Source organism: Papilio machaon, chromosome 25, assembly GCF_912999745.1.
Source record: "Papilio machaon chromosome 25, ilPapMach1.1, whole genome shotgun sequence".
NCBI classification, from domain to species: Eukaryota; Metazoa; Arthropoda; class Insecta; order Lepidoptera; family Papilionidae; genus Papilio; species Papilio machaon.
Window position 1 is genome coordinate 2,629,490 of NC_060010.1, and position 25,388 is coordinate 2,654,877.

The following is a 25,388-nucleotide window of genomic DNA, read 5'->3' on the forward strand; positions in this document are numbered from 1 at the left end:
CATATAATTTTCTTAACTAACCTGAATCCTTTATGCGGACTACTAAGTGCGACACTTAGTGATGCCGGTCGTTGATCCGCCTTGAGTGAGTAATAACTATCTTGATTATTAAAGTCCACAATCAATGTCCTCTGTCCACCCTCTTCGCTGTACTGCAGCGCGATGTCTGACGGCTCCAGTACGGGGACGAGCGCGCCTCGTGCTTTGAAACGCACATGTCGCGGCGCAGGACGCCATACTGCGTCCGCGAATAACTGAACACAATAGTTACTTATATTAAAACTTGTTTTAACTTAAATTATAACACATATTAATTAAAAAAAAAAAGTGACATTAAAAAAGAAACAGAAATTGAAGCATACCTCACTTTTCACTTTAGGAGTCCGTTTTTTTTTAAATAATTAAAGAACACACTAACTGTTGGTTTCTGACAAAACACGAGATGATATGTTGTAAAGGGAATTTTGATCTCAGAAACCTACCGTAAATGTGATGGAAATTATTGTCCTTATAGGTAAGTTGAATACCATGGACAATAATATTCGGCCTTTTTAAAAGATGGAGGAAAACAGACAAAAATTAGGCTTAAATTAGTACTAAATCAACTATATTCGTACTATATTGAAGAATAATGATTATTTTCAAAATAATTTAACACTGTTACTATTAAGTCGTCAATTATTACAAAAAAAAAACTAACATAATTATTATAATCTCCCTGCTGTATCTGTATACCGCCTCCCATTACACTCTCCACGTCGGAGAAGTCCTTCTTGAACTCCATCTTGATGAAGTAATCCTCTAAGTATGTAGATGTTAGGTTCAGACTACCCGATGTCTCTATGAACGGATCGTCCAACTGAAATATTACAAAATTATTTTCTCTCATTCAGTTTTGTAGTGTTCAGTCTTATCTAATATATAAAATTCTTGTGTCAGTTTTCGTTTCCGTACTCCTCCGAAACGGCTTGACCGATTCTCATGAAATTTTGTGAGCATCTTGAGTAGGTCTGAGAATCGGCCAACATCTATTTTTCATTTTTTTTTAACTGCGCGCGGACGTAGTCGTGGGCGACAGCTAGTAGATATAAAATAATTACAAAAAGTGGATAAAATCCATTCAAAATATTGAAAGTTAAAAAATACTCTAATTACGCATTCATAGCTCCTTCATACACAAGGCAAAGTAAATCGTTGAAACTAATAATGTGTTGCGTCGCGAGTATCGCTTTGTACCCACGTTGAATCGTCGACGCGCGTCGTCTATTGGATCAGTGCATACATAGCGACTACATGACAATTGTATAGATTTGCTCCGGCATCTTGAAGATTGCAATTCTTCTTCGTCGCTGTAGTCTTTTCAGACTGGTCGTGGTCATCATGTATCGGTGACCCGCTGTACTAAGCGCCGCCACTCCTCCCTACTCTCTGCCTTTTTTGTATATTCGTGCAGAGGGACAGTTACAGCCGCTCTAATCTGATCGGTCCATCCATCTCATGGGCGACCTTCCCCGTGGTCTGATGCCTTCCAATTTCCCCTGCAGGAAATTGCACTTATCTCACGACAATCTAAATTCTAGGCAAACAGGTTGCGTGAGACTGGTGATGGCTACTAAAGAATAAAATGTCGGCAACGTGTGCTGTGTACGAAGCTTTATGACATAGTATTGCGTAAGTCGCATAACATATGAGCATAGCATGAGTTTAGAAGATTTACGTTGCATTGTATACGAAGGGCTGTACCAGCATCTGAATTCGTACATGTACATACCCGTACTGGTATCGAATGTTACCGTACCTCTAGTCGGGCGAGTGCGTTGACAGTGAAGGAGGGCATGCTGATATCGGCGGCCATCTTCCAGAGAGCGTCCTCGAGGCGGGCAGAAACGCGTGCTTCAAGGCCGGGCAACACCGCCAGTGGGGTAGCTATACCTACTGAAGCTAAATATGACTGGTACGCGTCATCCTCACCACACTCGTACTCATACAAGATCTTGTATGATATCTGTATGGTAGAAAGATATATATAGATAGACGAATAAACTGAAATATACAACTTATTTCTAAAAGATGAAATGGGATAAAATAAAAGTTAAAAATAAGCATTGATCGACACTAAGATTAGAATTTTTTGATGTTTCGGGAAAGGAAACCCACCATAATGATAATTTTGAACTTTTTGAAGTCATAGATAATATTTTTATTGCTAGAAATAGAAAATAAATCACGTGGACAAATCGAGTACAGTTATAACTACCTCATGCCAGTATGTGCCGTTGTAGAGCAGAGCGACACACGTTACGTTGAACTTCTCTCCGATCGTGATGTCCACCGTGTAAACCGACTTTAACTCTTTAATTGCTTGGAACGGTGTCACTAGGTTGAGTGTGTTACGCATTTCCGTGTAAGTCTGTGACAAAATCATTTCAATATTAAATAATACTGTTTCTTTTTTTTTTCAGGGACAATGAGAATAATAAGTGTTACTATAATGAAAACTCATAGTTAGATGAATGCCACACGAGCGGTGTGTTACGCCGCTGCGAAAAATCATATAGCTTCCCTCTTAGGGTGTTCGGTTAATTTATTTTCAACATGTCACATTTTTTCGACTATTGTATTATTTTTGAATGATGTTATAAATAATGAAAAATGAAAAGACCTCCAAGACGAATATATCAGTTAGAATGATAGGCGTTTTATTCGGCAAATATAAGGTTGCATTGGCTTCCAAGATGTCTTCTTCATCAGGCCCCACAAACTAAAAAAAAATTGTTATAAAACATTTCAGATATTTCTCAATGCTTTACCAATTAAATAATAATAGTAGGTTTTATATATTCTGACAGAACCAAACACCTTTTTCACCAGTTCAGACATTTTTGAATATAATTTTTAAAAAATTAGCACAATCTCCGGGTTGTTTCAGAGCCTTCCTGTTATATTCTAAGGTGTTTTTTTTTAAAATACACTTACCTTCATCATATGCGCGTGGAATGTGATCGTAGGATAGTACAATGTATCAAGTACTACATTGGCTGTGGTGTCAAAGTTCTCCACGAACATGTCCGGGTCACTCGGCTTGTGTTGGAAGCGGTCCTTTACCACGTCCAATAAACCTTTACCTTTATCTACCAATAGGATTGCGATACCAAACTGAAACATGTATAAGATATATTAATACTTTTTGGGTAAGAACAACAGCCTAACTGAAGTTATCTAATCCTATAACTTCATAAAAAGTTGTTTGTTTTCTAATGCGCACGCGCATGTAACGTCTGTACTAAAACATATTACTATCTCTATTTTATCAAAGAGAATGACAGTATGTTTTAATTCAGGTATTACTGCAATGAAAACCCACAGTCAATCAGCAGCGTCGCTGCGTCATCACAACACTAGTGTGGCATAACTCTAACTGAGGGATTCGACTGACAATTGACACATTGTCTTTTTGTTGTCACTACAAGTGACGTCAGCCGAAACCCAGAGTCGAGAAGTATCTAAGAACAGAGCATCTGTACAACAGCAGTGTAACTTTACCTTATGTTTAGACAATCTCATAGACAACTCAGTATCCAATCCACCGCCTGTATTCACACCGAAGACATTTTTGAGTACTAATCCGTTCTCTTCGAAGCCATCTAGAGGCGTGTATAATTTGTACACGTATACAAAATCTAGAGCTGACCGCCATTGCCAGATACCCGTGAAGCCGAAGTCCATTTCTGACCAGCCCACGCGAAAATCGAGCTATAGACAAGGATGACACATGAAACATTGCACTATGGTCGTACCAAGAATTATCAAGGTTTAAGAAATTCTTGCGTCTCTATCACACTAAATTGGAATGAAAAAGATAACTGTTGACAATTTTTAAATCTTACAGTAGAAGAGTGAGCTATGCATAATTTAAATATCAACTATTTTTACAGCAACGAAGTATCGATAGCCTAAAGGTCAAGGGTACGAACAATGTCCATCAGGTCTGAAAGTAATTGTCCACATCTAAAGTCTAGATCTTACTAATATTATAAATGCGAATATTTAGATGGATAGTTGGATGGATGGATGTTTGTTTGAATCTCCAGAACGGTTGCATGGATCCTAATTAAATTTGGCATAGAGGTAAAGCATAGTTTGGAAGAACACAGGGGCTAATTAATAAGTTTTTTTTTTAATCCGGACGAATTCAGTCGCATGCGACAGCTAGTAATAACATAAACTAAATCATTTTAAATAATATTTGAAGGCGAGTATTTTTATGACATGTACTAACTTCTTGTGGCGCGCGCTTGGCGGTGAGCATGGCGCGGTTGAGGTACTGTATGGGCAGCGCGATGTGACCGAACACATGGAAGTCTTGCATCGTCACCAGCTTCAACAGGATTTCAATACCTTAGATAAAAAAAAAAAATGTATTTACGCATGTAACGTACGTGACGTTATTTACACATGATAATTTTCTTAAAGAATTTCAATTTATATAGAAATAGTTATCGTATCGTTTTGTATTTTAGTTTAGGTCACAAAATATATAAAACCTTCATGAATATAGAAAATGGCATAAAATAAAAAAAACAACATAAAAGCTACAATATGAAAAGGATTTTGTAACACTTTTTTGATGAAAGGGGGGCGTTAGTGTGCCATCATAATTTAGTTTGACTTATGCCCACACATTTACGACACAAAACTTAAACTACACACTTCACGCTTCGCAGTACCGTATTGTGTACTGATAGGATAATTTTACCAGTAGTAGAATTAGGCGTGACCACCATGGCGACCAGATGCCTGTCACGCTCCACAAAGCCGAAGCGTGCGGCCATGCGGGACATCTCGCTGGCGGGACTTGTCACGTTCACTACTAACATGCAGTTAGTTATACGTCGCATATGACCTGAAACACGGATACTTGAAATAGTACATGTTACCTGTAAAATACTTCAATTTACTTTCCATTTTCTACGAAGTCCTTGGACTTCTCTATTCAGTCTATTCATAGTGGTAATAAAAAAAAACTCACCATCGACATATATTTTAACGACTTTCTCCTCCAAGTCTAAATAAGTAATACCCTTGATGTCTCTCTTGTGACCAAGTACGAACTCTGTACGGAGGAATCCACTCGTGTAGCCCTAAAAAGTGGTTAAGTTAAACAAATTAATGATTTGCTGATTTGACCAATTATATTACGCAGAATTTTTGCTAAGAATCATTGTAACTCTATGTAAAAATAAAATATATTTACCTGGAAGGGAGTAACGAGAGTTATTCTGCCTGTGATATTGTTCTCCTTTTCACCTCTCTCCAAATTCCACGACGAATTGATCATCAGCTTACCTTCGTCATTGTACTAAAAAAAGTATTCAATTGTTAGTATATTGATACACATCAGCTTTTTGCAGTCTTAAAAAGAAACAGACCTGAAAGCTAAGCAGAGTATCAGCACTCTTCTTCCAGACCGCTCTATGTCGTGCTATAGCCGCTGCTCGAGGTAACGTGGGTATTGTAGAGTTGACGAGCGCGCTCAGCTCACCATAGAACTCATTCGCTTTGAACATGTAGTCTGCGAGCAGATTGAACGCTAGATAGTCTTCTTGCCACTTCATGCTGCCGTTCAGTGCTTGTAGGTTATCTTGATAGCGCCACCTGACGGGTAAAGACGAACATATAGGTCAGGTATTTTGGTCTCCACATACCAGTACACTGGTCTTTATAGATGGATTGCAAATGACCTGTTGATGTTCCTGACAGTAATTATATTTTCTAATTTAAGCGCTAATATGGCGAAAATCAAATAGGCACAAAATACCACGGCTTCTAGCCTGTCCATGTATAGACGTTAGTGAAATCAAAGCTCTAACACAGTCGTTTTTTACTAGTGATATAGTCGATTACTGTAATTCTAATACTAAATATGCACTAAGGCACTCGTTTAATGGTCATTAAATGATAAAACACAATGACTCACATAACATTGAAGCTGGTATCCTGCCAGCCGCTGAATGGTGTGTCCAGACTTGAGAGCAGCGCGTACACGGTCTCCTGGCGCGCCTCAGAGTACATCTTTACCCGCCACAGTACTATGGCGTCGCTCGCCCACCCCATGCGCACATGCCATTCGCAGAACCAATCTGTATTCATTAAATAACCTTCTCTTACAAAAAAACAACCTCGTAAACTCGAAAAGAAAACAAATTGAGTGACATTAACATATTAGTGTTTGTTAAGTACACTAAGGGAGTCTTAATCGTTTCTTAAATGTTACGTCCTGGTGTCATGAAAAAAAAAACTCGCTAAGTACTTTTCTAAACTATAATCTAAATATGTACTACATTACATCGAGATCCGTTAAACAGTTCTGGAGATACCTTCCAACAAACATTCATCTTACTAATGTTATAAATACCAATGTTTAGATTGATGGATGGATGGATGGATGTTTATTTGAAGGTATCTCCGGAACGGCTCAACGGATCTTGGTGAAATTTGGCACAGACTGTAGAACATAGTCTGGAAGAACACATATGTTACCTATAACTTTTTTTTATGCCGCGCGGACGGAGTTGCGGGCGACAGTCAGTTCATTCATACATTCAAATATTGAAACATTCATAATATTAGTAAGTTAAAATTAAATTATTGTGTATGTTTTTTATAATCGATTTTATCGAGTTAAATGTCACTCGATTAATAATTCTTTCAAGTGTCAGTCAATCGATTTTTTTTAGTTTTTTGATTAACAAACAGTGTTATTATTTTATAGTGTATATTATCTGACCTTTAAGTAAGAAGTCAAACTCTCCATTGACAACTCTGCCGGGGTAGTAGAGTGTGATGTGTCCAGCGCGGTGCCACCGCCCCTTGTTGTCAAGTTGTACATCCACGCTCAGCTTCTGCGAGGGGTCGCGGTTCGCGTCCCAGTTTATAGACGCACTAAGACGTTTCTGTAGCTCAGTGCTTGAACGTTGATACGAAATTTCTACGTCACGTAATCTGAAAAGACATAGTGTGTGACTAAACAATAGCCTCAAACCAGCAGATACTATCAAAGGAACAATACGAATTTCTATGACACTGTTTTGCGTAATTCTCTTTGCGATTAAACTCGCCGGGTTTCAAAGGTTTTCTTTGCCTTGTGTACTAACGCTGTCACTCAATACAATATACTCTTTCAATTTCTACTGATATCAATTCATAGTTAGATTAAAAACAGTGCAACTGTGGGTTTTGATTGCAGTAACACATGTATTAATATAGTTGTCTCTGATATGTCAAAGAGAATGAAAGAGATGACTATATATATTGATGATATAATTTAAAAGCAGTCTTAATATTTCTGTAATTTAACCTTACTGATTTATACCATTTAATTTTGTTTAATTTCTTTATATTAGAGTCTTATATTGTACATTAATTCCATAACTACTATATGTTATCTGTAACCTACTAAGTATTACCAAGGTAGATGTAAAAATAGTTAGTAGTTTTTAAATATAAAAATAAAGTGATTTTGGAGGGTGGACGGCACTATGCAGTCGAATGTCGTCCGTCGAACGTACTGTGCGCACTCATGTTTGAAAACCAGTGTTTCATTTTGCTGCATCGCCGCCATCCTTTACAATATATATAACACAAGTGTCAAGACACTGTAACGCCTAGTTTACATCATGCCAGTACTAGATAGTAATGTTGACTTGACATGGATTGTTTTGGCTAACTGGTTTTAGTGTTTACACTATGTCAGTTGTATACCAACGCTGAATTAGAACGCTTCTGTCCTACTGTATTAGCATAATGTAAACCAAGGATAATGTAATGATGCTCTACATACTGGTCAAAGTGGAGATGTGCGCTGACATCAGTGTTATTGTTGAGATCTGCGTTCAAAGTGAGGCTGTAGGCGCGGCCGGCGGCATCCACCTCACCATACGTACTGAACCTCTGCTCAGCTACGGACACGTGACGTACTAGTGCACGGTAACTCGCCGAATTGTACTCGCCCTGGATATAGTATTAGTCTTTTCAAATATATTTGCAGCTCAAGATCAGCTGTACACTGCACAATACCCACCCCCATTCCGCTACACTGCAATACCCCTAACATTGTGTTCTGCAGAACAACTTCCCAGAAGTTAAGAGCCGATAGGAGGTGTTATGTAAACTTTACTTTCGTAATTGTTATATTGTGTGTACACTAGAGGGCCTGCGCGTTCGCCAGTCCCGCATACATCTTAATAAGAAAATGGTTACCTAACGTACTCGGAATCGCTAATAACCACTTAGAAGTCCCTTAGTATAGATTAGATAGATTAGTAAGAATCTCCTTAAGTAACCATTAAACAAATTTACAGCAAAACGAATACGACTTATGAAACAACTATAGAAAAACAGTTTTCTTTCACATATTATCTTCCTTATAACGTGAAAGCTTAGATGAATGGAAGTTTGTTATTACGTATCTCCAGAATAGGTAAACGGATCTTGATGAAATTTGGCATAGATGTAGAACATAGTGTAGACCAGGGATCCCCAAACTATTTTGGACAAGTGACCCCCTTTTCCAAAATAACCGTTACCACAGACCCCATTGCCAAATTACCTACTTTTAAGATCAATTATTATTAGAGTTAGGTCAATAGAAGAAGACAGATTGAGAATTAGCAATGCTTTAAGTTCGATATCGACCCATTTGGGAATCCCTGGTCTAGAAGAACACATAAGCTTGTAAGCTTTTTTTTAATTTCGTGCGGACGAAGCCTAGTCAAAAGCTAGAATCACTGTTTTAAGATCAAAAAAAATCCTCCAATGTTGACGTAATTAATTACCTACTTATGTGGTGGTTATTAATTTGATTGGGACGCCCCCTACCGTCTACAATATAACATACCTGTCCAATAAATGTAATCTGTCGGTTGTCCTGAGTAAAGCGCGCATCCACCAGTATATCTTTGAAATGGCTACTGTTGAGTATCAATTTAACGCGGTGCGAGGCGAGATTTGTCTTGGATTGGTCCTGGTAAAGTGCGTCCACGTTGAAGTCCACGCCGGTGAACCAGATACCTACAGCGTTCAGCTAAAAAACATATTACACAGTGAAAATATTGTACACAATTGTGAAGGAAATAGATTACATATTTTTAATTACAGTTATAATTATGTTATAGATGGTAAGCGAGGAAGTAACCATGTGAATTCGCCAAAATAGCGAGGCGATTGCCTACTTTAAACGACGGAGGGGACACAAAGAGACATATTTCCTATGCGTTCCTTCTATCGAATCAACTTCCCCCTTCCCATCCTTTCCCAATATAAGAGGTGAGAAGGGAAATGACCAATTATTAGACGAAATGCGGAACTGGAACTGCTGTATACCAACCTGGAATTCATTTGGTTGCTTCTCATGCAGTTTTGCTCGCAACGTACAAGGATGTAATGTGGGTAATGTGACGTTAGCCTCCGCATCAACGTACAGTTGTGAACCCGCGGGAGCAAACACGTACCCTGAGAGTACGATCTCACGAGACTTCGGGTTGAAGTTTAGTACCGCTAGTGCTGAGTACTTTGGTCCTGTCTGTTAAAAAAATATTTATATATATTTTTTTATAGTATAGTATCTCCAGAACGGATCAACCGATTTCGATTAAATATATATTTTTATTTATTATAGATATAGAATAGGAAAATAGTCTGGAAGAAGTTGTTCTTCTCTTGTTCGTTTTTCTGACGTTTTAAAGAAGACTGTTTGTTGTTAAAAAAACAGTCTTCTTTAATTTAGTTTTTTTTTATACCGCGCATGCGGAATCGCGGGTAAATTATAGCGGGTAAAAGCTAATAATTTTATGAAATTAAAAAATGAATCTATACATTGTACAATTTATACATAAATCTTTACAAGCTTTAAAATATCCAATATGTTTTCTTTTTCGCGGGTACCATAGAGTTTGACGTTTCAACCTCTATGATTATTACTGGTTACTTATAAAAGACATGTCGCTTTCTTCAAAGTGATCAGTTTCACGTGGTGATTATAATCAGAGTTCCCAAGGAATTAATATCTAATAACCTAGGCAGTCCTTTATTAGCTTTCCTGCAGTAAAGTACTAACCTCTTCAAAATTAAATTTGAGCAGTATAGGTCGAGGTGGTCGTGTCATAGCCAGTTCCGCGGCTAACTTCACTCCGCTCAGTTTGTCTATACGTTTGAATGTTGCTGTAAACGCCGGGTCCAACTTTTGTTGGCGGGAAGCGCTCACGTTGAAGCCGATGTCGATGTGGCTTTGTGTTTTCTGAAATATAAATATTTAGTACAATAAATTAACGCTTTTGTAAAAGCCATACACAATACTTAGCCATTTGGCGATTTGGAAATTTTAAATAAATAGATCAAATTTATCGATTGCTGTTGGGATTTATAAATCAGTCAAATTTAAATTAAATTCTTTTAAAACGTCAACTAAACTAACGCAGATAAGCTAATATGGTACGAGATAGAATTTTTAATTTCTAAAAATCTAAAAACTTACCACATTCCTTAGTACAGTATAAAAGTTGTACCCCGGATACGCAGTGAAGTCCATAGACAACTCTCCATAGAGGTCGTGTCTATAGCCGAGCACTCGCTCGCTATAAACACCTTCCAACCTAATAGTCTGCTTAGGGTTCCTATAGAACTCATAATCGAGTTGCAACTTCGCGCCGTGAGTTGGTCCATTTAAAGTATAATATCCGATCAAACGACTCGCGAGTTGTCTCGTCTGAAAGTCTGTGGTGATATCCCATTGTGTGACTCCGCCTTTAGTTTTCACTTTCACGGTACCTAAAATAATTAATTTATCATATAAAAGCAATCCATGAATTTCAACTGTTATAAAACAATGTATGTTATTTTTGTTTCTCTTTCAGAACATAAGAAGGATGGCAACATTGTTGTATAGTAATTCTGGCCGCGACTTCGTCTGTTCGGAATTTAAATAATGTAGTAATAAATATAACCTATGTCACCCAAGGATAGTGTAGCATCCCAAAACACAGATTTTTTTTTTCAAATTGGTTCAGTAGTTTCGGAACCTATTCAAAGCAAATAAACAAATCAAATATTTCCCCTTTATAATATTAGTATGACTGCATTTAGAAAGAGACAATTCGCTAATTTAAGTTTTGCTTATCGTTATCTTTCACACATTAAATACATCTATATATATAAAAGAAAGTTGTGTTAGTTACACCATTTATAACTCAAGAACGGCTGAATCGATTTCACTGAAAATTGGTGGGCAGGTAGCTTAGAACCAGGAAACGGACATAGGATAATTTTTACCCCGTTTTCTATTTATTTTTTTATTCCGCGAGGACGGAGTCGCGGGAAAAGGCTAGTAAGTTATATAACATTTTTTTTTAATTTTCCATGTCTCTTACTTACCGGAAAGTTCAGCGATAGTTTCATTATTAACGACCCAATACGCGTGCGGTATCCAAACATATCCGTATTTGATATCATGTCGTGTAATAGACATTGTAGTATCAAATTGTTTGCGGCCGTCTACATCTAGACTGGCTTGTAGAGACTTGTCGTGTGGTAAGTTCCGGTAGAGGGCGCGAGCTCTGAGAGTACTACGTGCAGATTGTAAGCTCAAAGATGCGGATGTGCTCGTATTTGATATTATCATTGATGCATCTATCATACGTTTTTCCTATAAATTAACATCAGATTTAGCTTTGTAATGTTGTACAGTCGAACCTGGAAAAGCGAGAGTCATTCCGTCTCGACGAACGACCTCTATAAGTGAGAAACTCGGGGTAGAGAGAAACCTTTATAGCGAGATAAATATCGCGTTCCGTTGGATTCTCGCTTATGCAGGTTCGACTGTATTGTCTAAAGCACATGTAAACCTCACTATCTCTAATGCTTAGAAAATTTAAGGTTTCCATATTCACTCCATTTTTATCAATCTTAACTAAGGGGTGCCCTTAGTGAACTTTAAAAGACTTGTGAGTTAGGCAATTAGAGGTATAACTTCTTAAAGATTAGACTGAAAGAGTCCTTTACAGACCAGGACAGAGAACACAAAAGATTTTTAACAACACAAGCACAAATAAAATTGAGCTTTATGCCATTCAAACAAGGTTTAAATTTACTTTTAAGTATAATTAAAAATAACACATATATTAGTATCTGTGCCACAAAAATAATATAACAAAACTTACTTTGCTATCTGGTGTATCGAAAGAGAAACCAACAACATTAGCGGTGTCATTTTTCTGCCATTTGTATTGAAATGCGTATGTTTTCGCAGATGGGTCCGCTTTCTCTAATGATAAGATGTACTTAGCTGGCCCGCTCATTAGGAAATACGGTGCGTTGTGTAGATTCGTCATGTTGGGGAACTGAAATGTTTAAAAAATACACATTAATTTAGTGGTCCTTTTTAAAATGAAATTATATTTATAATCTATTTAAAAAATAAACATTTAATTTTAATTTATTAATTCCAAGTATTAAGCCAATATATTAAGATTTATAAAACCTTGTGCGCCGAAAAGTGAGTATAAGACCAGGGAAATTATTATTTTAAGTTGTTAACTTCATTATAAATAGCATTTTGACTACAAGAATGTGTTCGAAATTAGTCGACAGTACAGTCGAGGAAATTTATTTACTACCCACATCGATGAAATAAGGCCGTGATATTAAAAAAAGCCTTATATACTAATTTGTATTAACATAATATTCAAATAAAAATGAATTTCACAATTTCACTAAAATACATACGGTGTACGGCATTCGATCCTAAGTGGGAAGCGAATTTAATTCTTTGTATAGAAAGAGTCAATCTCTTCGGCGGCTCAAAGTCAGCTGCCACACATAAAATATTATATTCTACGCAACGTCTCGTATAAAGTTCTGAGCCGACAACATATTTGAAATAGTTTATACCTGGTATGCAGCGCAGAGCTTGATGCCTATAGCGCGGTCGACTGTGGTCCAGCTGCAGGTGCTGCGCGCGATGCGATTGCGGTTCAGTCCCGGCTGCTGCAGCTCTCGCTCGCCGTGCAAGATCACCAGCTCTGACCTGACATAGACACAAACTTCGTAAATATAACCAGTTATCTACTTAATACGGTTCCAATGACTTCTTCTTATGTTTGAATTCGCCAGAGCTCTGAATGTGATCTACTACGAAGTTTATTTATAGAATTAAGATGGTTTTCATATCATAAAAATTGATTAATGATATGAATGAATGTGCTTAAGACAATAAATTGTTTAGTTAACGTACAGATTACAAAAAAATTGCTGCAAATTCTATTTTCCAGCCAAGAACATTAGAAGAAAATACTATGAGAACCTTTTTAAATTTTCCTTAGCCTATACGAAACATTACAACTTAATATTACAACTTAGTCACCCCTAACTTGGGGTAGGCTCCGAGTCCCTCAGTGGGGACATTTGGATACGGAACATTCGAGTGCCTTATATTATATTTTTTTATAATAATTACTATGTATGACTCACTTGGCAGCAAATATCTCCTGCTTATCTCTCGGCAATGACAGATCCAGTCTGCCCACGTTCAGTCCTCGCAGACTGAGCTTAGCCTCGAGCGCAGTGGCGGTGTACAGACGCGCGCTCAGTCGCACTGCGCTGGAACTGAGCGCGCCCGCAACCACGCCCATTGTAGCCGCTATGTTCACCGCAACACTGATACAAGAAAATATTTAATTACTACCATTTACACGCGACTCCGTCCGCGCGGAATTAAAAAAAAAACTTAATAAGTAGTCTATGTGTTCTTCCAGACTATGTTCTGACTATGCAAAATTTCAAAGATATTCGTTTAGCCATGGGCATAGTTTCAAACATCAAACTTGCAAACAGTTTTTATTTTATAGATTTGCAATTTTCAATTCTCACCTAGGTCTAATCATGCCAGCAAAGTCTAGATTGCCCGCCTGTTCGAATCTATCCACAACAGTACCCGACATCTTTGTATCTACGTAACTGGTACCCATCAGGTTCATGTTGAGTGGTAATCCGCAACCCGTCGGTACCGAGAACGTTGTGTCCAGAAACAGAGACGCCTTGTTGTACTTTATTTCCTATAACATAAGACACATATTCGTTTGAAGTGTTTAAATATAAAGATTATGTCTGTCTCGTTTTTAAATTCAACATTTTTGAAATTCGAACATTATTTGAATTACTTTTTAAAAATGGAGTACAATAATTATTCGATTGCTAATATTTAAATCAGTTAATTTTGAACCAAATGCATTAAAAATGCTTATTTTTTTATAGTTCCTATTCTAAAAACAAACACAACTTACCTTTCCAGACAATATTTCTAATACTCTCAATTTAGGATTCAACTTTTCTAAAGACTTGACAATTTCATCAGGACCTTCAGCACTCCAGAAAGATATTTCATTTCCAAACACTTTCAATCCTAACTCCGCCATTGGATATCGATGTTTTAAAGCATTATTCTTATAACCTAAACCTTCCACTTTCTCTTTCAAATCCTCAGCTTCATTTGTAGATCGCATTATACGTATTTTGTTAATTTTGTCAGTTATTTCTGTTTTACTCCAGGGACCGTTCTTACCGAAGAAAGCTTCGAAGTATTTTTCGAAACCTTCACCACGGGCTTTGATCTGGAAAATAATATTACGTACATTGACAATAAACTTGACTGTACTTAGTAGCATGTTAAGATACAATGGCGAAAAATACAGAAAGCTCTAACTAGATGGCGTTAGCACAAAAAATCTGTTGTAATCTGTCACCAGCCAAAATTTTTATACGTCATTCTCGTAATTTTTTTTTTTTAGTAAAATTAAAATACAGGCTAAGCCAGAATTAAAAAAATGGCTCCGAAACTAGAATGTATAGAAAAAGTCATTTTTATTGTAAATAAGTTATAATGAAATAGTGAAATTTGACGGAAGTCTTGACTACAGTTTACAAAGTACTATTTATATAAAATAACTTCTCATTAAATCTTTTGTTTGGGGGGTAAGGATTTTCTAGTCAAATTGTAAACTGGCAGTATTAACGATCGTGCGGTGACATATTTAAAACTTACCTCTAGCAGGTTAATAGACTCTCCAAACATATCAACAGTCAGATTGAGTGACAAAGAGCGCGGTATGTACGAGTCCGGAGAGAATACTACATTCGCTTCATAATTACCACCTGAAAATAATATAGATGTATAAATAAAAAAAAACGTACAAAAAAAAGATTTTTTTTTTATAACAAACTACACAACTACTTAACCTATCTTATAAATTCTAGTATCATTAGACTGCAAGTAGCTAAAGCATTTGTTAATCGTTATAGTGAAATGCAAACTTTCAAATTCTCCACAATGTGGGGCGGAGTCTAAATTAGGGGTGACTAGGCCATAGTCAACCACGTTGACACAGTGCGAGTTGACTTCACACATATCATTGAATTTCTTCTAAGATATGTGCAGCATCACGATGTTTTCCTTCACCGTAAGAATATGGGATAAATGTACATATGTAAATCGAAAAACGGATTCGAACCTAGGACATGCAGATTGCAAGTCAAGTGCTTAACCCCTGAACCACCGACGCTCTTCTAAAAAGACAAATTCTAAATGTCTATAATTTTAAAGTTATTGTGAATGTACATTTTTTATATTTGAAAAGAATTGAACGAGTATCCTCAACACCAGAAGACTTGCAAATTCGTTGGTCTTCTTAAAGGACCTTAATGTATTATTTGTAACAACTGACCTGCATTATACTGATCAAAGAATATACTCTGCTCGTAGTTCCTGGAATACATTCTGAAGTCGGGGCTGTCGTCGAGGCGCGGCATAGTGTTGCCGGTGAGCAGACCTTGGATCTCTACCCTGGAGGGTAATGATGATTGGCCTAGGTTGTTTAGATGACTCCATACGAAGGTTACAGCTGAGGAGATAAAGATATTTAATTTAATTTAGTAATTTAAGTAAGTAGACGCAGCGTGGGCTGGTCTCCTGCAACATGGACTGATGATATGGTCAAGGTTGCGGGAGTATCCTGGATGCGAGTTGCACAGAACCGATCTTTGGGGGACGCCTATGCCCAGCAGTGGACGTTACGAGGCTGAATAGATAAATAGAATAAAATAATACAAAATAAGTAATTTTGTATACTAAAAAAAGTAATTTTAATTATTTTGTTAAATATTTGAAGTATATCACGGTAATGTACGAGTCAAAAAATGTCATCAGCCATTTTGTGGAGGCGGCCATATTGGATTTATACATAGTATGCTCTATTCTACTACTAGTATTATAAATGTGAATGTTTGGATGTATGGATGGATTTTAGAAGGTATCTGCAAAACAGCTCAACGGACCTCGATGATATTTGGCATATATGAAGAACATAGTCTGGAAGAACACATAGGATACTCATTTAGTTTTTTTTTATACTCCGAGCGGACAGAGTCGCGGGCGACGGCTAGTGTTTGAATATACCTTGATTGACAGGTTCAATCTTAAGCGCGTGGAATATCCTTCGTATAATGTTGAGATCAGGGCATCGCATCACTTGCAGATAAGACGCAATACGAACTTCTATATCAACCAGCTCTTCACGGAACGTTTCTAAGAAATATTCCCTGCAAAAAATACAATACACTGAGTAGTAGAGAGAGTTTGAATTCTAACAGAAAAAAAAAATTGAAAACGCAAGTATACATCTTTTAAAATCTTTCTTAATTATTTAATATACTTTAATTAAACAAAAAAAATTGTTTGGGACTTTTTAAAGAATTATAATCAGTCAGTAGAAATTTATTTAAAATTTGATTTACGATAAATCGATAGGCTATAAGGCTTGGTATATGAAACTGTAATTTCTATGCAATCATATCCATACATAGAGATCATCTTATCTATCTTATTATATATATAAAAGAAAGTCGTGTTAGTTACACTATTTATAACTCAAGATCGCTAGAACTGACTTAGCTAAAAATCGATGGGGAGGGAGGTAGCTTAGAACTAGAAGACGGATATAGGAACTTTTTTATCTTGTGTGCATTTTTTTTTATTCCGCACGGACGGAGTCGCGGGTAAAAGCTAGTTGATTATAAAGCATACCTTGTCTCCGTACAAGGTGTTCTTCTAAAGGCATCAATAGCAGTAAGTCGTACAGGAACAGGAACTAACGCGTCTCCGATCACATTCATCAGAACATCTGCAAATTCAGACTTGAAGCCTCCGATGTTGCCTAGAGCTTTGATAGCATATGTCACCTGAAAATATACATAGAACTATACAGTTAGACTGTTAAAACGTTTGTAGCAGACATTATAAAACGACAAAAAAATCCTTATCGGACTGTCGGAAGGGGAAGTGGATTCGGCGGAAGAAGGGACGCATAGGAAAGAAAAATATCCTCTTTCTTTGCGTCCCCTTTCTCCGATGATTAAAGATAGGCAACGCATCTGCATTTGCGGATGTCTATGGGCAACGGTCGTCTCGCTATTTCGGCGAATCCTGGTGGCCGTTTGCTCGTTTGCCACCTTATGATATTAAAAAAAAAAACTGTAGCTAAGCTTGTCAGATTATGTGTAATGCTACTATTTGAACCTTGCGCAGATTTGTAAGATTGTAACTTAGTTTCACTTTATCTTATTATATCTTGTTTATTTTAGTTAACTAAATTAACTAAGAAAAATTTAAGTAATCTCTTTTTAAGGAATTACCCGTGAATTGTATAACAAAATAATTGATTTTTTTTAATGATTTCATGTTACCTTGTTCCTATCTTCACGCTCAGCATCCGGAAGCCCTTTGCTAATGACTTCCATGACGATATTTTGGAACTCCTCGAGTATTTGCTTTGGAATTTCTTCTTCACAACATTCTCGTACTGAAAATAACATTTAAACATTAATAAACATTATATTTTAAACTTTGAGAATGAATTTACAATTTAATAAAAATAAAAAAAAATTGTACTTACATGACTTTCCACTGTGCCTGCAGTAAGAGTGGAGCATAGAGGAAACAGTAAAACTGACAATTTTATCATTTTTTTGCTTCTGTAGTAGTTCCAACATGCTCTTTAACATTTCTATTCTAGGCCTGGAAATGCAAATTAAAAAATTAGAACATAGAATATTGTATGCCAAGAACGAATATTATGGTGCTAGGTTTAAAAATAAATTATATTTAAGAAGAAATGTAAAAACCTTAGGAACTTATAATTAGCTAAACCTAAATTCTGAAAAAATATTTCTAAAAAAATCTTTTACCGGTAGGTAAAGGAAATTCGACCTTAACACTTGTATGATTAAGTGCGAAAGTTTAAATAGATATACGAGTGATAGTTATTTGCTAAATGATCAAATCTATATACAAATAAAAATAAAATTGGAGTGTCTGTATATAGTTGATAAAAAAAAAATTATCTATCTGACTGTCTGCATGTCTCCACAAGGCAGCGTTTGTTTCGTGTAATCTTCGGAAGTTTTTTAATCCTACGCTGACGGAGTCGCAGGCGACCATTAGTGTTATATAAATTAAAAATATTACCTGGGTATCATCGCCATGGACATGAGCCATTCATGTCTCGTCTCCTTGTCAACATCTTCATTTATCACCTTGTCTTTTATCAGTTCCACTGAACCCGTACTCGCTATGTATGGTAAAGCATCCAATATATGTTTACTGTAAAACAAATATACCGTTTATTTTCTTCGCTCAAACACTTATATAAAAATTATCCTTTATGGGAAAAAAAAACTGAAATAATGATTTGTTCCTTAAAAAACACCACATTATATTAGTCCTATAACACTCAGTTGAATTATATGAATGACACCTTACACTTCAAAATCTGTTCAGTCATACAAACCTTCATACATAAATCTTAATATATATAAATCTCGTGTCACAATGTTTGTCCTCAATGGACTCCGAAACCACTTAACCGATTATAATAAAATTCGCACACCATGTGCAGTTCGATCCAACTTGAGAGATAGGATAGTTTAAATCTCAAATTATAGTCGCAATTTTAATTTATTGCTAATTATTTGTCTGTTATTATTTGACAGTCACAATTATCTGTTAACTCCAAATGATTCTAACAGATGTCGATACCTTTCGACTGGGTTGAGTAAGTAATCAATAGATGGCGCTGCTATGGTAAATCTACGAACGTGTCATATAAGCTATATTTATTTTTATCTATTTTTCATACCCCAATTAAGTTTTTTTTAACTGCGCGCGGACGGAGTCGCGGGCGACAGCTAGTTTTACATATGTTAAACATTATTCTCTTGAGTCAGTTGTATGTATACTTGTGTGTATATGTATTTAGTTAATGTACTCACGAGGCAGCAGGACATATGGCGGGTGCTCTGGCCAACAGCTGTGCGAGCGCAGGATGGTGTAGTTTCCTGGCGGAGCGCACCAATCTGCCCCACAAGCCCACTATGGACCCGCTGTCCATGTTCTCATCTACGCTACTCTCTTCGCCATCAGGTGTCTGTTTTACTCTATAATTGAGGATAAATTAATAATTTAAAAAATCTTACTAATATTATAAATGCAAAACTTTAGATGTATGGATATTTTTTTTTAATGTATCTCCGGAACGACTCAACAGATCTTGATGAAATTTGGCACAGATGTATAACATAGTCTGAAAGAACACATAGGCTACTTAAGTTTTTTTTTAATTCCACGCAGACGGAGTCGCAGGTGACAACTAGTTTATTTATAATTTAAAAATGTTTGTTTACACTTTGCTTTACTTAGTTAGTGTAAATATGATAAAAATTTTGTAGCAGAAATACCAATACTGTTATTTTTATTAAAGTTTACTTATCCAATTTAAAAGGTCACACTTTTCATGTAAGCCGTTACTACATTGCTGTATTTAAAAAAAAAATTACTAAAAGAGAGATTATTTAATAATTACTTACAAGCACAGCAGTTTGAGTACATCTCTGGCAGACCTCAGTTCACCTGTGTCTCCTCTATTCATTGGTACATGGTAGTGAAGTATGTTTGAACGTTTCTGTATCATCGACCAAGCTGTACACAAAATTCAATAAATATACGACTCCAATTTAAATTATCGTAGGTTTGAAACATATATTTTGCAAGACAAAACTTTAAATATTAATAAGGTTAATTACAATGCATAGATAACCAAAATCTACAGTTTTTGTTTTTAAAGATACTTTAAAATTTAAATAGAAATTATTATTTACCATTTAATTAAACAAAAAAAAAAAAAAAACAATGAACAAGATGCAAATGACAAAATTGTGAGATACGATTAGTTTCATTGGAGCAATCGAAGCTAGAACTATGTATAGTTGAGTAAAACATCTGGTACATCTTACAAATACATTTATAAATGCGAATGTTTAGATTGATGGATGGATGTTTATTAGAAGGTATCTCCGGAATGGCTCAACAAATCTTGACGAAATTTGGCACAGACGTAGAACATAGTCTGAAAGTACACATAGGCTACTTAACAAGTTTTTTTTTTAAATGCCGAACAGAGTCGCGGGCGACAGCTAGTACAATTATAAACTTTATGTTTCTCACCTTTAGGTTGAGATTCCATTATTTCAATATCAGTTCTATTAAGTTCTTTGATTAACACCAGATCTTGTATAACAGTTGACATAGCACCAGAATTCTTTCCAGAGAATGGTTCGAAGAGATGTCTCTCTCGGCAGTTGACAGATTTGTAAATGTTGTGGTCTACTGAAATACGGCATTTGCTCTCCGATTTTAGAACGGGCCATGTTTGGAATTTCTGTAATGATATTTAGTTTGATTTTTATTCTATAATTCTTTAACAACTTTGGTTGTTTTTCTTTACAATTTTTCTTTAAAACGGATCCACATAAAATTACAACATATTTAAACTATAGTCAAAAAACATTAAAAGCTAGATTATTACATTATTATTTATATTACATCTAATATATAAAATTCTCGTGTCACAATGTTTGTTCCCGTACTCCTCCGAAACGGTTTGACCGATTCTCATGAAATTTTGTGAGCATATTCAGTAGGTCTGAGAATCGGCCAACATCTATTTTTCATTTTTTTTTATTGCGCGCGGACGCAGTCGCGGGCGACAGCTAGTTATATTTATATTATTTTATTATATTTTTTATATTATTTATATTATATTATTATAGTATTAAATATTATTAAAAACTTATTGAATTAACAAAAGAGGTTAAATTCAAAAATAAAAAGAAAAATAATAAAAAACTGATAAACTCACACTTTGGAAATCATATCTAACAGTCTGCAGTATAGACATATATTTATATCTATCAGTACACTGTGCAAGGTCCCTCTTCTTCACCAGTATCAAGCTGGTGTTCTCCTGACCCCTGACTGTGTACTCCACATTACATGTGCCATGGATATCTTGCTGGAAGATAAATTATATGATAATTACATAAGACGTTAGAATAAAATACAGTAGAACTTGGATAAGTGAGAGTCATTTTCACGTTCTGAGGGACGAACTCTATAAATGAGAAATGCGCGTAAGATTACATCTCACAAGAAAAAATCGCTTTCCCTTGAACTCTCACTTATCCTGGTTCGAAGTGTCACTATATTTAAAATATACAGAGTTATTTTCTGTTAAAATCAAAGTAACAGATTTTGTACAAAGAAAAATTGATTAAATTATTAAATTTCCATACCTCAAATCCATTGAAGTTTATGTCAAATCTCTTCATGCTATTTTGAAAAAGAGATAAAATAGCTCTTTTGAAGTTAAGCACCCAATCCTCCTCCAACAGATTGGGACATATTTCTGATATGACACCATCATGGAATGCAAATCTATAACACAAAATTATTCATATCAATTTAACTAATTGTCTTTTAAAAAGGAGACAAAAACACTAATACTTATATGTTAAAGTCAAAATTAAATTTGTCAATTGCTGTTATTTTTTTTTGTAAAGGTTCAATTTAAAATAAAACTGTCCAAACTTTAGTCAAATGGAATGGATACTAACTAGTGCTTAAACAAGACTACAATTTATTTTTTATTATGGGCCAAGTCATCCATGCTAACAAGTAATTACAAAGTCAAAATAATTAATTTCATTTGTTATTAAACATTTTTTTAATGTAATTTTACCTGAGATCAAACTGTGATATAGCTTGTACAAACTTCTCAGATCTCTCCACAGCATAATTTTCATCTTGATCTGTTAATGTGATATTCTGGAGCTGTAGCAGACCTTCACAGGGAGTTATGAACTGTACTTTTACCTTAAAACATTACAATGATTTTAGATAAACATTTTTTATTTCATAGTATAAAATAAAAGTCAAACAGCAGCCCATAAACATCCACATCTGGAGATGCATTGCCTACCTTTAATCAACAGAAGTTAGTTAATGCACAGAAAGTGGATTTTTCTCCTTCCTCAGCATCCCTTTCTCTGCTAAATCCACCTCTCTTCCCCAACCCATTTCTTGAAAGGGCCCACCCCTTTCAAGAAATGGGTTGGAAGAGAAAGAGAACCAAATTAAGCCTCCAACACACATAATCAGGTGAAACGCAGAATTGCTTCAACTTCAACCCTTTCTTCTGTGTGGTTGTGGTATTTCAGCAAGTTCAGTCGAGCTGGCCCATTCATGCAACAGAGTTTGTTGCTGACTCTACCCTGTATGTTATCTTGTACCCTCCTTTGCATGGAAGCAAACATAATCTATTGTTAGATGGAGGGATAGAACAAATTGCTAAATTTTCCTATTTAAATTAAATTTTATTTTATGAAAGTGTTAAAATAGGATTGGCTGTACTTACTTCCGCAGTTACATCCAACGTTGAACGGTTGTTGCTAGACCCAGCAAAGTATGTCTCCACATTTACATTATAATTGTAATAATATACTGTTTGTGCAAGGTACTTGAACTTCTCCGATGCTAAAAAATAAATTCTTTCGTTAATTTTTTTTCGCTCAACTATTGAAAATTATATTTCCAAGATTTACTACTTTTTTTTTTCATTTTAAACAAACTTTAGTGTGTGAAAATTAGACAATTTCAAAAAAGATAAAATTATTTACCTGCGCACGAAGGTGGTCCACAAATATATGGATCTTTCAAAGAGTCTGGAAATTATTTATAAATTAGTTTTGTATAGACGATTTAGGCAAATCCATCTTTTGGCTGTAATTAATTCAGCGGTCAGTAACGGTAAAGGAATTATTTACAAACAAATAAATGTCAAATATTTAAAGCTGTCAAATACCAATCTGACAATCTGGCAGTGTGGCGAGTTGTAATTGACCTTATATCATTTTTTCTGAAATTCCTAGAGATAAATTGATCCGTTTTACATCATTTAAGGAGGGAGCGCAAATAACAAATGGTAATCCAGTTTAGTTTACACCGTTGCACTGAAACATGATCTCATAAATGATAGCGAATATAAACAAGTCATCTATACTAGCGACATCTACTCTTACATGCACATACAGACAAGCTGCCTAAAACATTAGACAATACTTTCTTATTAGCCTTAAACGCCTTAAATGGGTCTATTAGTTCTATTCAGATTATTACTCGTCTATTAATTAGATTAAAGATCGAACTTAAGCTGTACGTGGTTAAATGGTAAACAACTTGTAAATAACATTATAAGTTAAGTAATTAGGAGTATAGAAACCAAAATGACTTATTGTTTTCTTGTAATATTTGCAGTTTATTATAATCGTAGTAATTTCAGCAGTAAGGATACATAAAAAAATAAATGTAAACAAAAAACTGTTAGGCTTAAAAAATAAATAAGACATTATGTAATTTTAAGGACATCATGCAAAACCAAGTTTTAATTTATTTATTTTTGGTTTCTTTCTTCATTCAAATTATTTTATTACAAAATATCATAATATTGTGTAACAAAATGCCATGTGAAATTAGAATAAACTTGCTCTCTGATCTCTCTAAGACCATGCCTAATGTGATAAGCTCGTTATCAACGTTTCGTTTTAAAAATACCTACGAGTAATTTATAAATTAGTTTTCTTTCAACATAATATCATCTTCTCCTAGTTTATATTGCACTCTCTATAAATAACAAGATTATGAATTATACAAAAATAATTAATTAATTTTCCCAATATGTTTAAAAATTACACTTAAGTAATTTTGGAAAATATATACGAGTAAATAATTTTTATTTAAACGAGGTATAAACAATACTGCATTAGTATTTCTTCCTAAAGTTATCTATGATTTATTATTAACACGAATGTTTAAAGGATTTTGTTATTAGTTAAAGATTTAATTTAAACACTTATAACAATCTTCAAGATTTAAAAATACCTTCAAGTTAAATAAAAAAATGAAATCTAAAAATGAAATTATTAAAACAAAACATACTTCCTGATCCATATACGACACTAATTATGCACAAACACACAAAAAACACACACAAATTCATTTTGTGTCCTCAAAAATTTAGAACACCATTACGACAGCTGTTTGTTTCGCACATCACCGTTCGAATGACAAAATCCTGATGTACTATCATAGGGTCGAAGTTTGGGGTCAGAGTAAACTTTATTATCGCTAAATTATCTATGGCAGGATGCGGCGACGCGAAGTTGGACACGCTTGTTGTAATTTGTAATAAATAATAATTTGATGAGCAAACATCATTAATAAGATGTAATGTAGTAAATAGGATAACCATGATCATATTATTTTACTTGGTTTAAGGAGAAAATTTATGCTTAAGACGTCCACCCTTTAGATGTTTTAAGCATAATTTTTCTCTATTCAGATTAGAGAAATTTAGTTACATGTAATTTTACAAAAAATAACTTAAGTACAATAATTTTGTAACTACATTGGTCATAACCCTTAATGAAGTAATACCTATGCTCTTTTCTTCTAGTAACACAATCTTAAGGTATTGAACACAATCTTTTTTTATTTGAAATCGACAATTTTATGAGCCAAATATTCTTAGTTATTTCTGTTCTTACCCCTTCGATCGATTGATTAAAAATTACAATATAACTAAGTATTTTTTATGTCCAGAGTAACAATAAACGTTTGGACACCATACTGTTTATTTGTAGGGTCGTCAAACAGCGGGAAGTGAGCGGAAATCGTGATGTATCTGCTTACGACCGGGTCCCACTCGGAACAATCATGGTACCTGATTAATTTTATTGTTTGATGCCGTTTGTTGACATTGCGGTTGACTTTGCTTCTAGTTATCAGTGCATTACTCACGGTAATAAATAAATTAAAGAAAGGTATAATATTTTAAAATTACTTATCATTATTAATATGGTATAAAAGATAAAAAAGAATACAAGAAGATTAGCGT

General features: G+C 35.1%; 1 protein-coding gene across 1 annotated transcript in view; it reads right to left on the minus strand.

The window, feature by feature from the left end:
- The window catches only part of LOC106710996, a 46,677-nt gene extending 22,140 nt beyond the window's left edge, over positions 1-24,537 (minus strand). Inside the window, exons 1-41 of the mRNA XM_045684277.1 lie at positions 24,431-24,537; positions 23,113-23,157; positions 22,851-22,969; positions 22,176-22,309; positions 21,730-21,871; positions 21,297-21,449; positions 20,603-20,816; positions 19,966-20,077; positions 19,372-19,536; positions 18,569-18,703; positions 17,997-18,118; positions 17,788-17,903; positions 17,129-17,283; positions 16,502-16,644; positions 15,771-15,947; positions 15,092-15,201; positions 14,334-14,660; positions 13,921-14,105; positions 13,522-13,707; positions 12,943-13,078; positions 12,213-12,392; positions 11,428-11,698; positions 10,532-10,824; positions 10,115-10,294; positions 9,386-9,580; positions 8,897-9,082; positions 7,841-8,010; positions 6,788-7,002; positions 5,978-6,140; positions 5,430-5,655; positions 5,255-5,359; positions 5,030-5,141; positions 4,757-4,903; positions 4,280-4,398; positions 3,544-3,753; positions 2,977-3,156; positions 2,663-2,761; positions 2,258-2,410; positions 1,799-2,005; positions 701-859; positions 22-254 (exon numbers count right to left, since the gene is read on the minus strand). Of these exons, the coding sequence (XP_045540233.1) occupies positions 22-254; positions 701-859; positions 1,799-2,005; positions 2,258-2,410; positions 2,663-2,761; positions 2,977-3,156; positions 3,544-3,753; positions 4,280-4,398; positions 4,757-4,903; positions 5,030-5,141; positions 5,255-5,359; positions 5,430-5,655; positions 5,978-6,140; positions 6,788-7,002; positions 7,841-8,010; positions 8,897-9,082; positions 9,386-9,580; positions 10,115-10,294; positions 10,532-10,824; positions 11,428-11,698; positions 12,213-12,392; positions 12,943-13,078; positions 13,522-13,707; positions 13,921-14,105; positions 14,334-14,660; positions 15,092-15,201; positions 15,771-15,947; positions 16,502-16,644; positions 17,129-17,283; positions 17,788-17,903; positions 17,997-18,118; positions 18,569-18,703; positions 19,372-19,536; positions 19,966-20,077; positions 20,603-20,816; positions 21,297-21,449; positions 21,730-21,871; positions 22,176-22,309; positions 22,851-22,969; positions 23,113-23,157; positions 24,431-24,491 (6,740 nt within the window). The 5' untranslated portion in view covers positions 24,492-24,537. The remainder of the gene's footprint in view (positions 1-21; positions 255-700; positions 860-1,798; positions 2,006-2,257; positions 2,411-2,662; positions 2,762-2,976; positions 3,157-3,543; positions 3,754-4,279; positions 4,399-4,756; positions 4,904-5,029; positions 5,142-5,254; positions 5,360-5,429; positions 5,656-5,977; positions 6,141-6,787; positions 7,003-7,840; positions 8,011-8,896; positions 9,083-9,385; positions 9,581-10,114; positions 10,295-10,531; positions 10,825-11,427; positions 11,699-12,212; positions 12,393-12,942; positions 13,079-13,521; positions 13,708-13,920; positions 14,106-14,333; positions 14,661-15,091; positions 15,202-15,770; positions 15,948-16,501; positions 16,645-17,128; positions 17,284-17,787; positions 17,904-17,996; positions 18,119-18,568; positions 18,704-19,371; positions 19,537-19,965; positions 20,078-20,602; positions 20,817-21,296; positions 21,450-21,729; positions 21,872-22,175; positions 22,310-22,850; positions 22,970-23,112; positions 23,158-24,430) is intronic.
- Between the last annotated feature and the right edge of the window lie 851 nt (positions 24,538-25,388).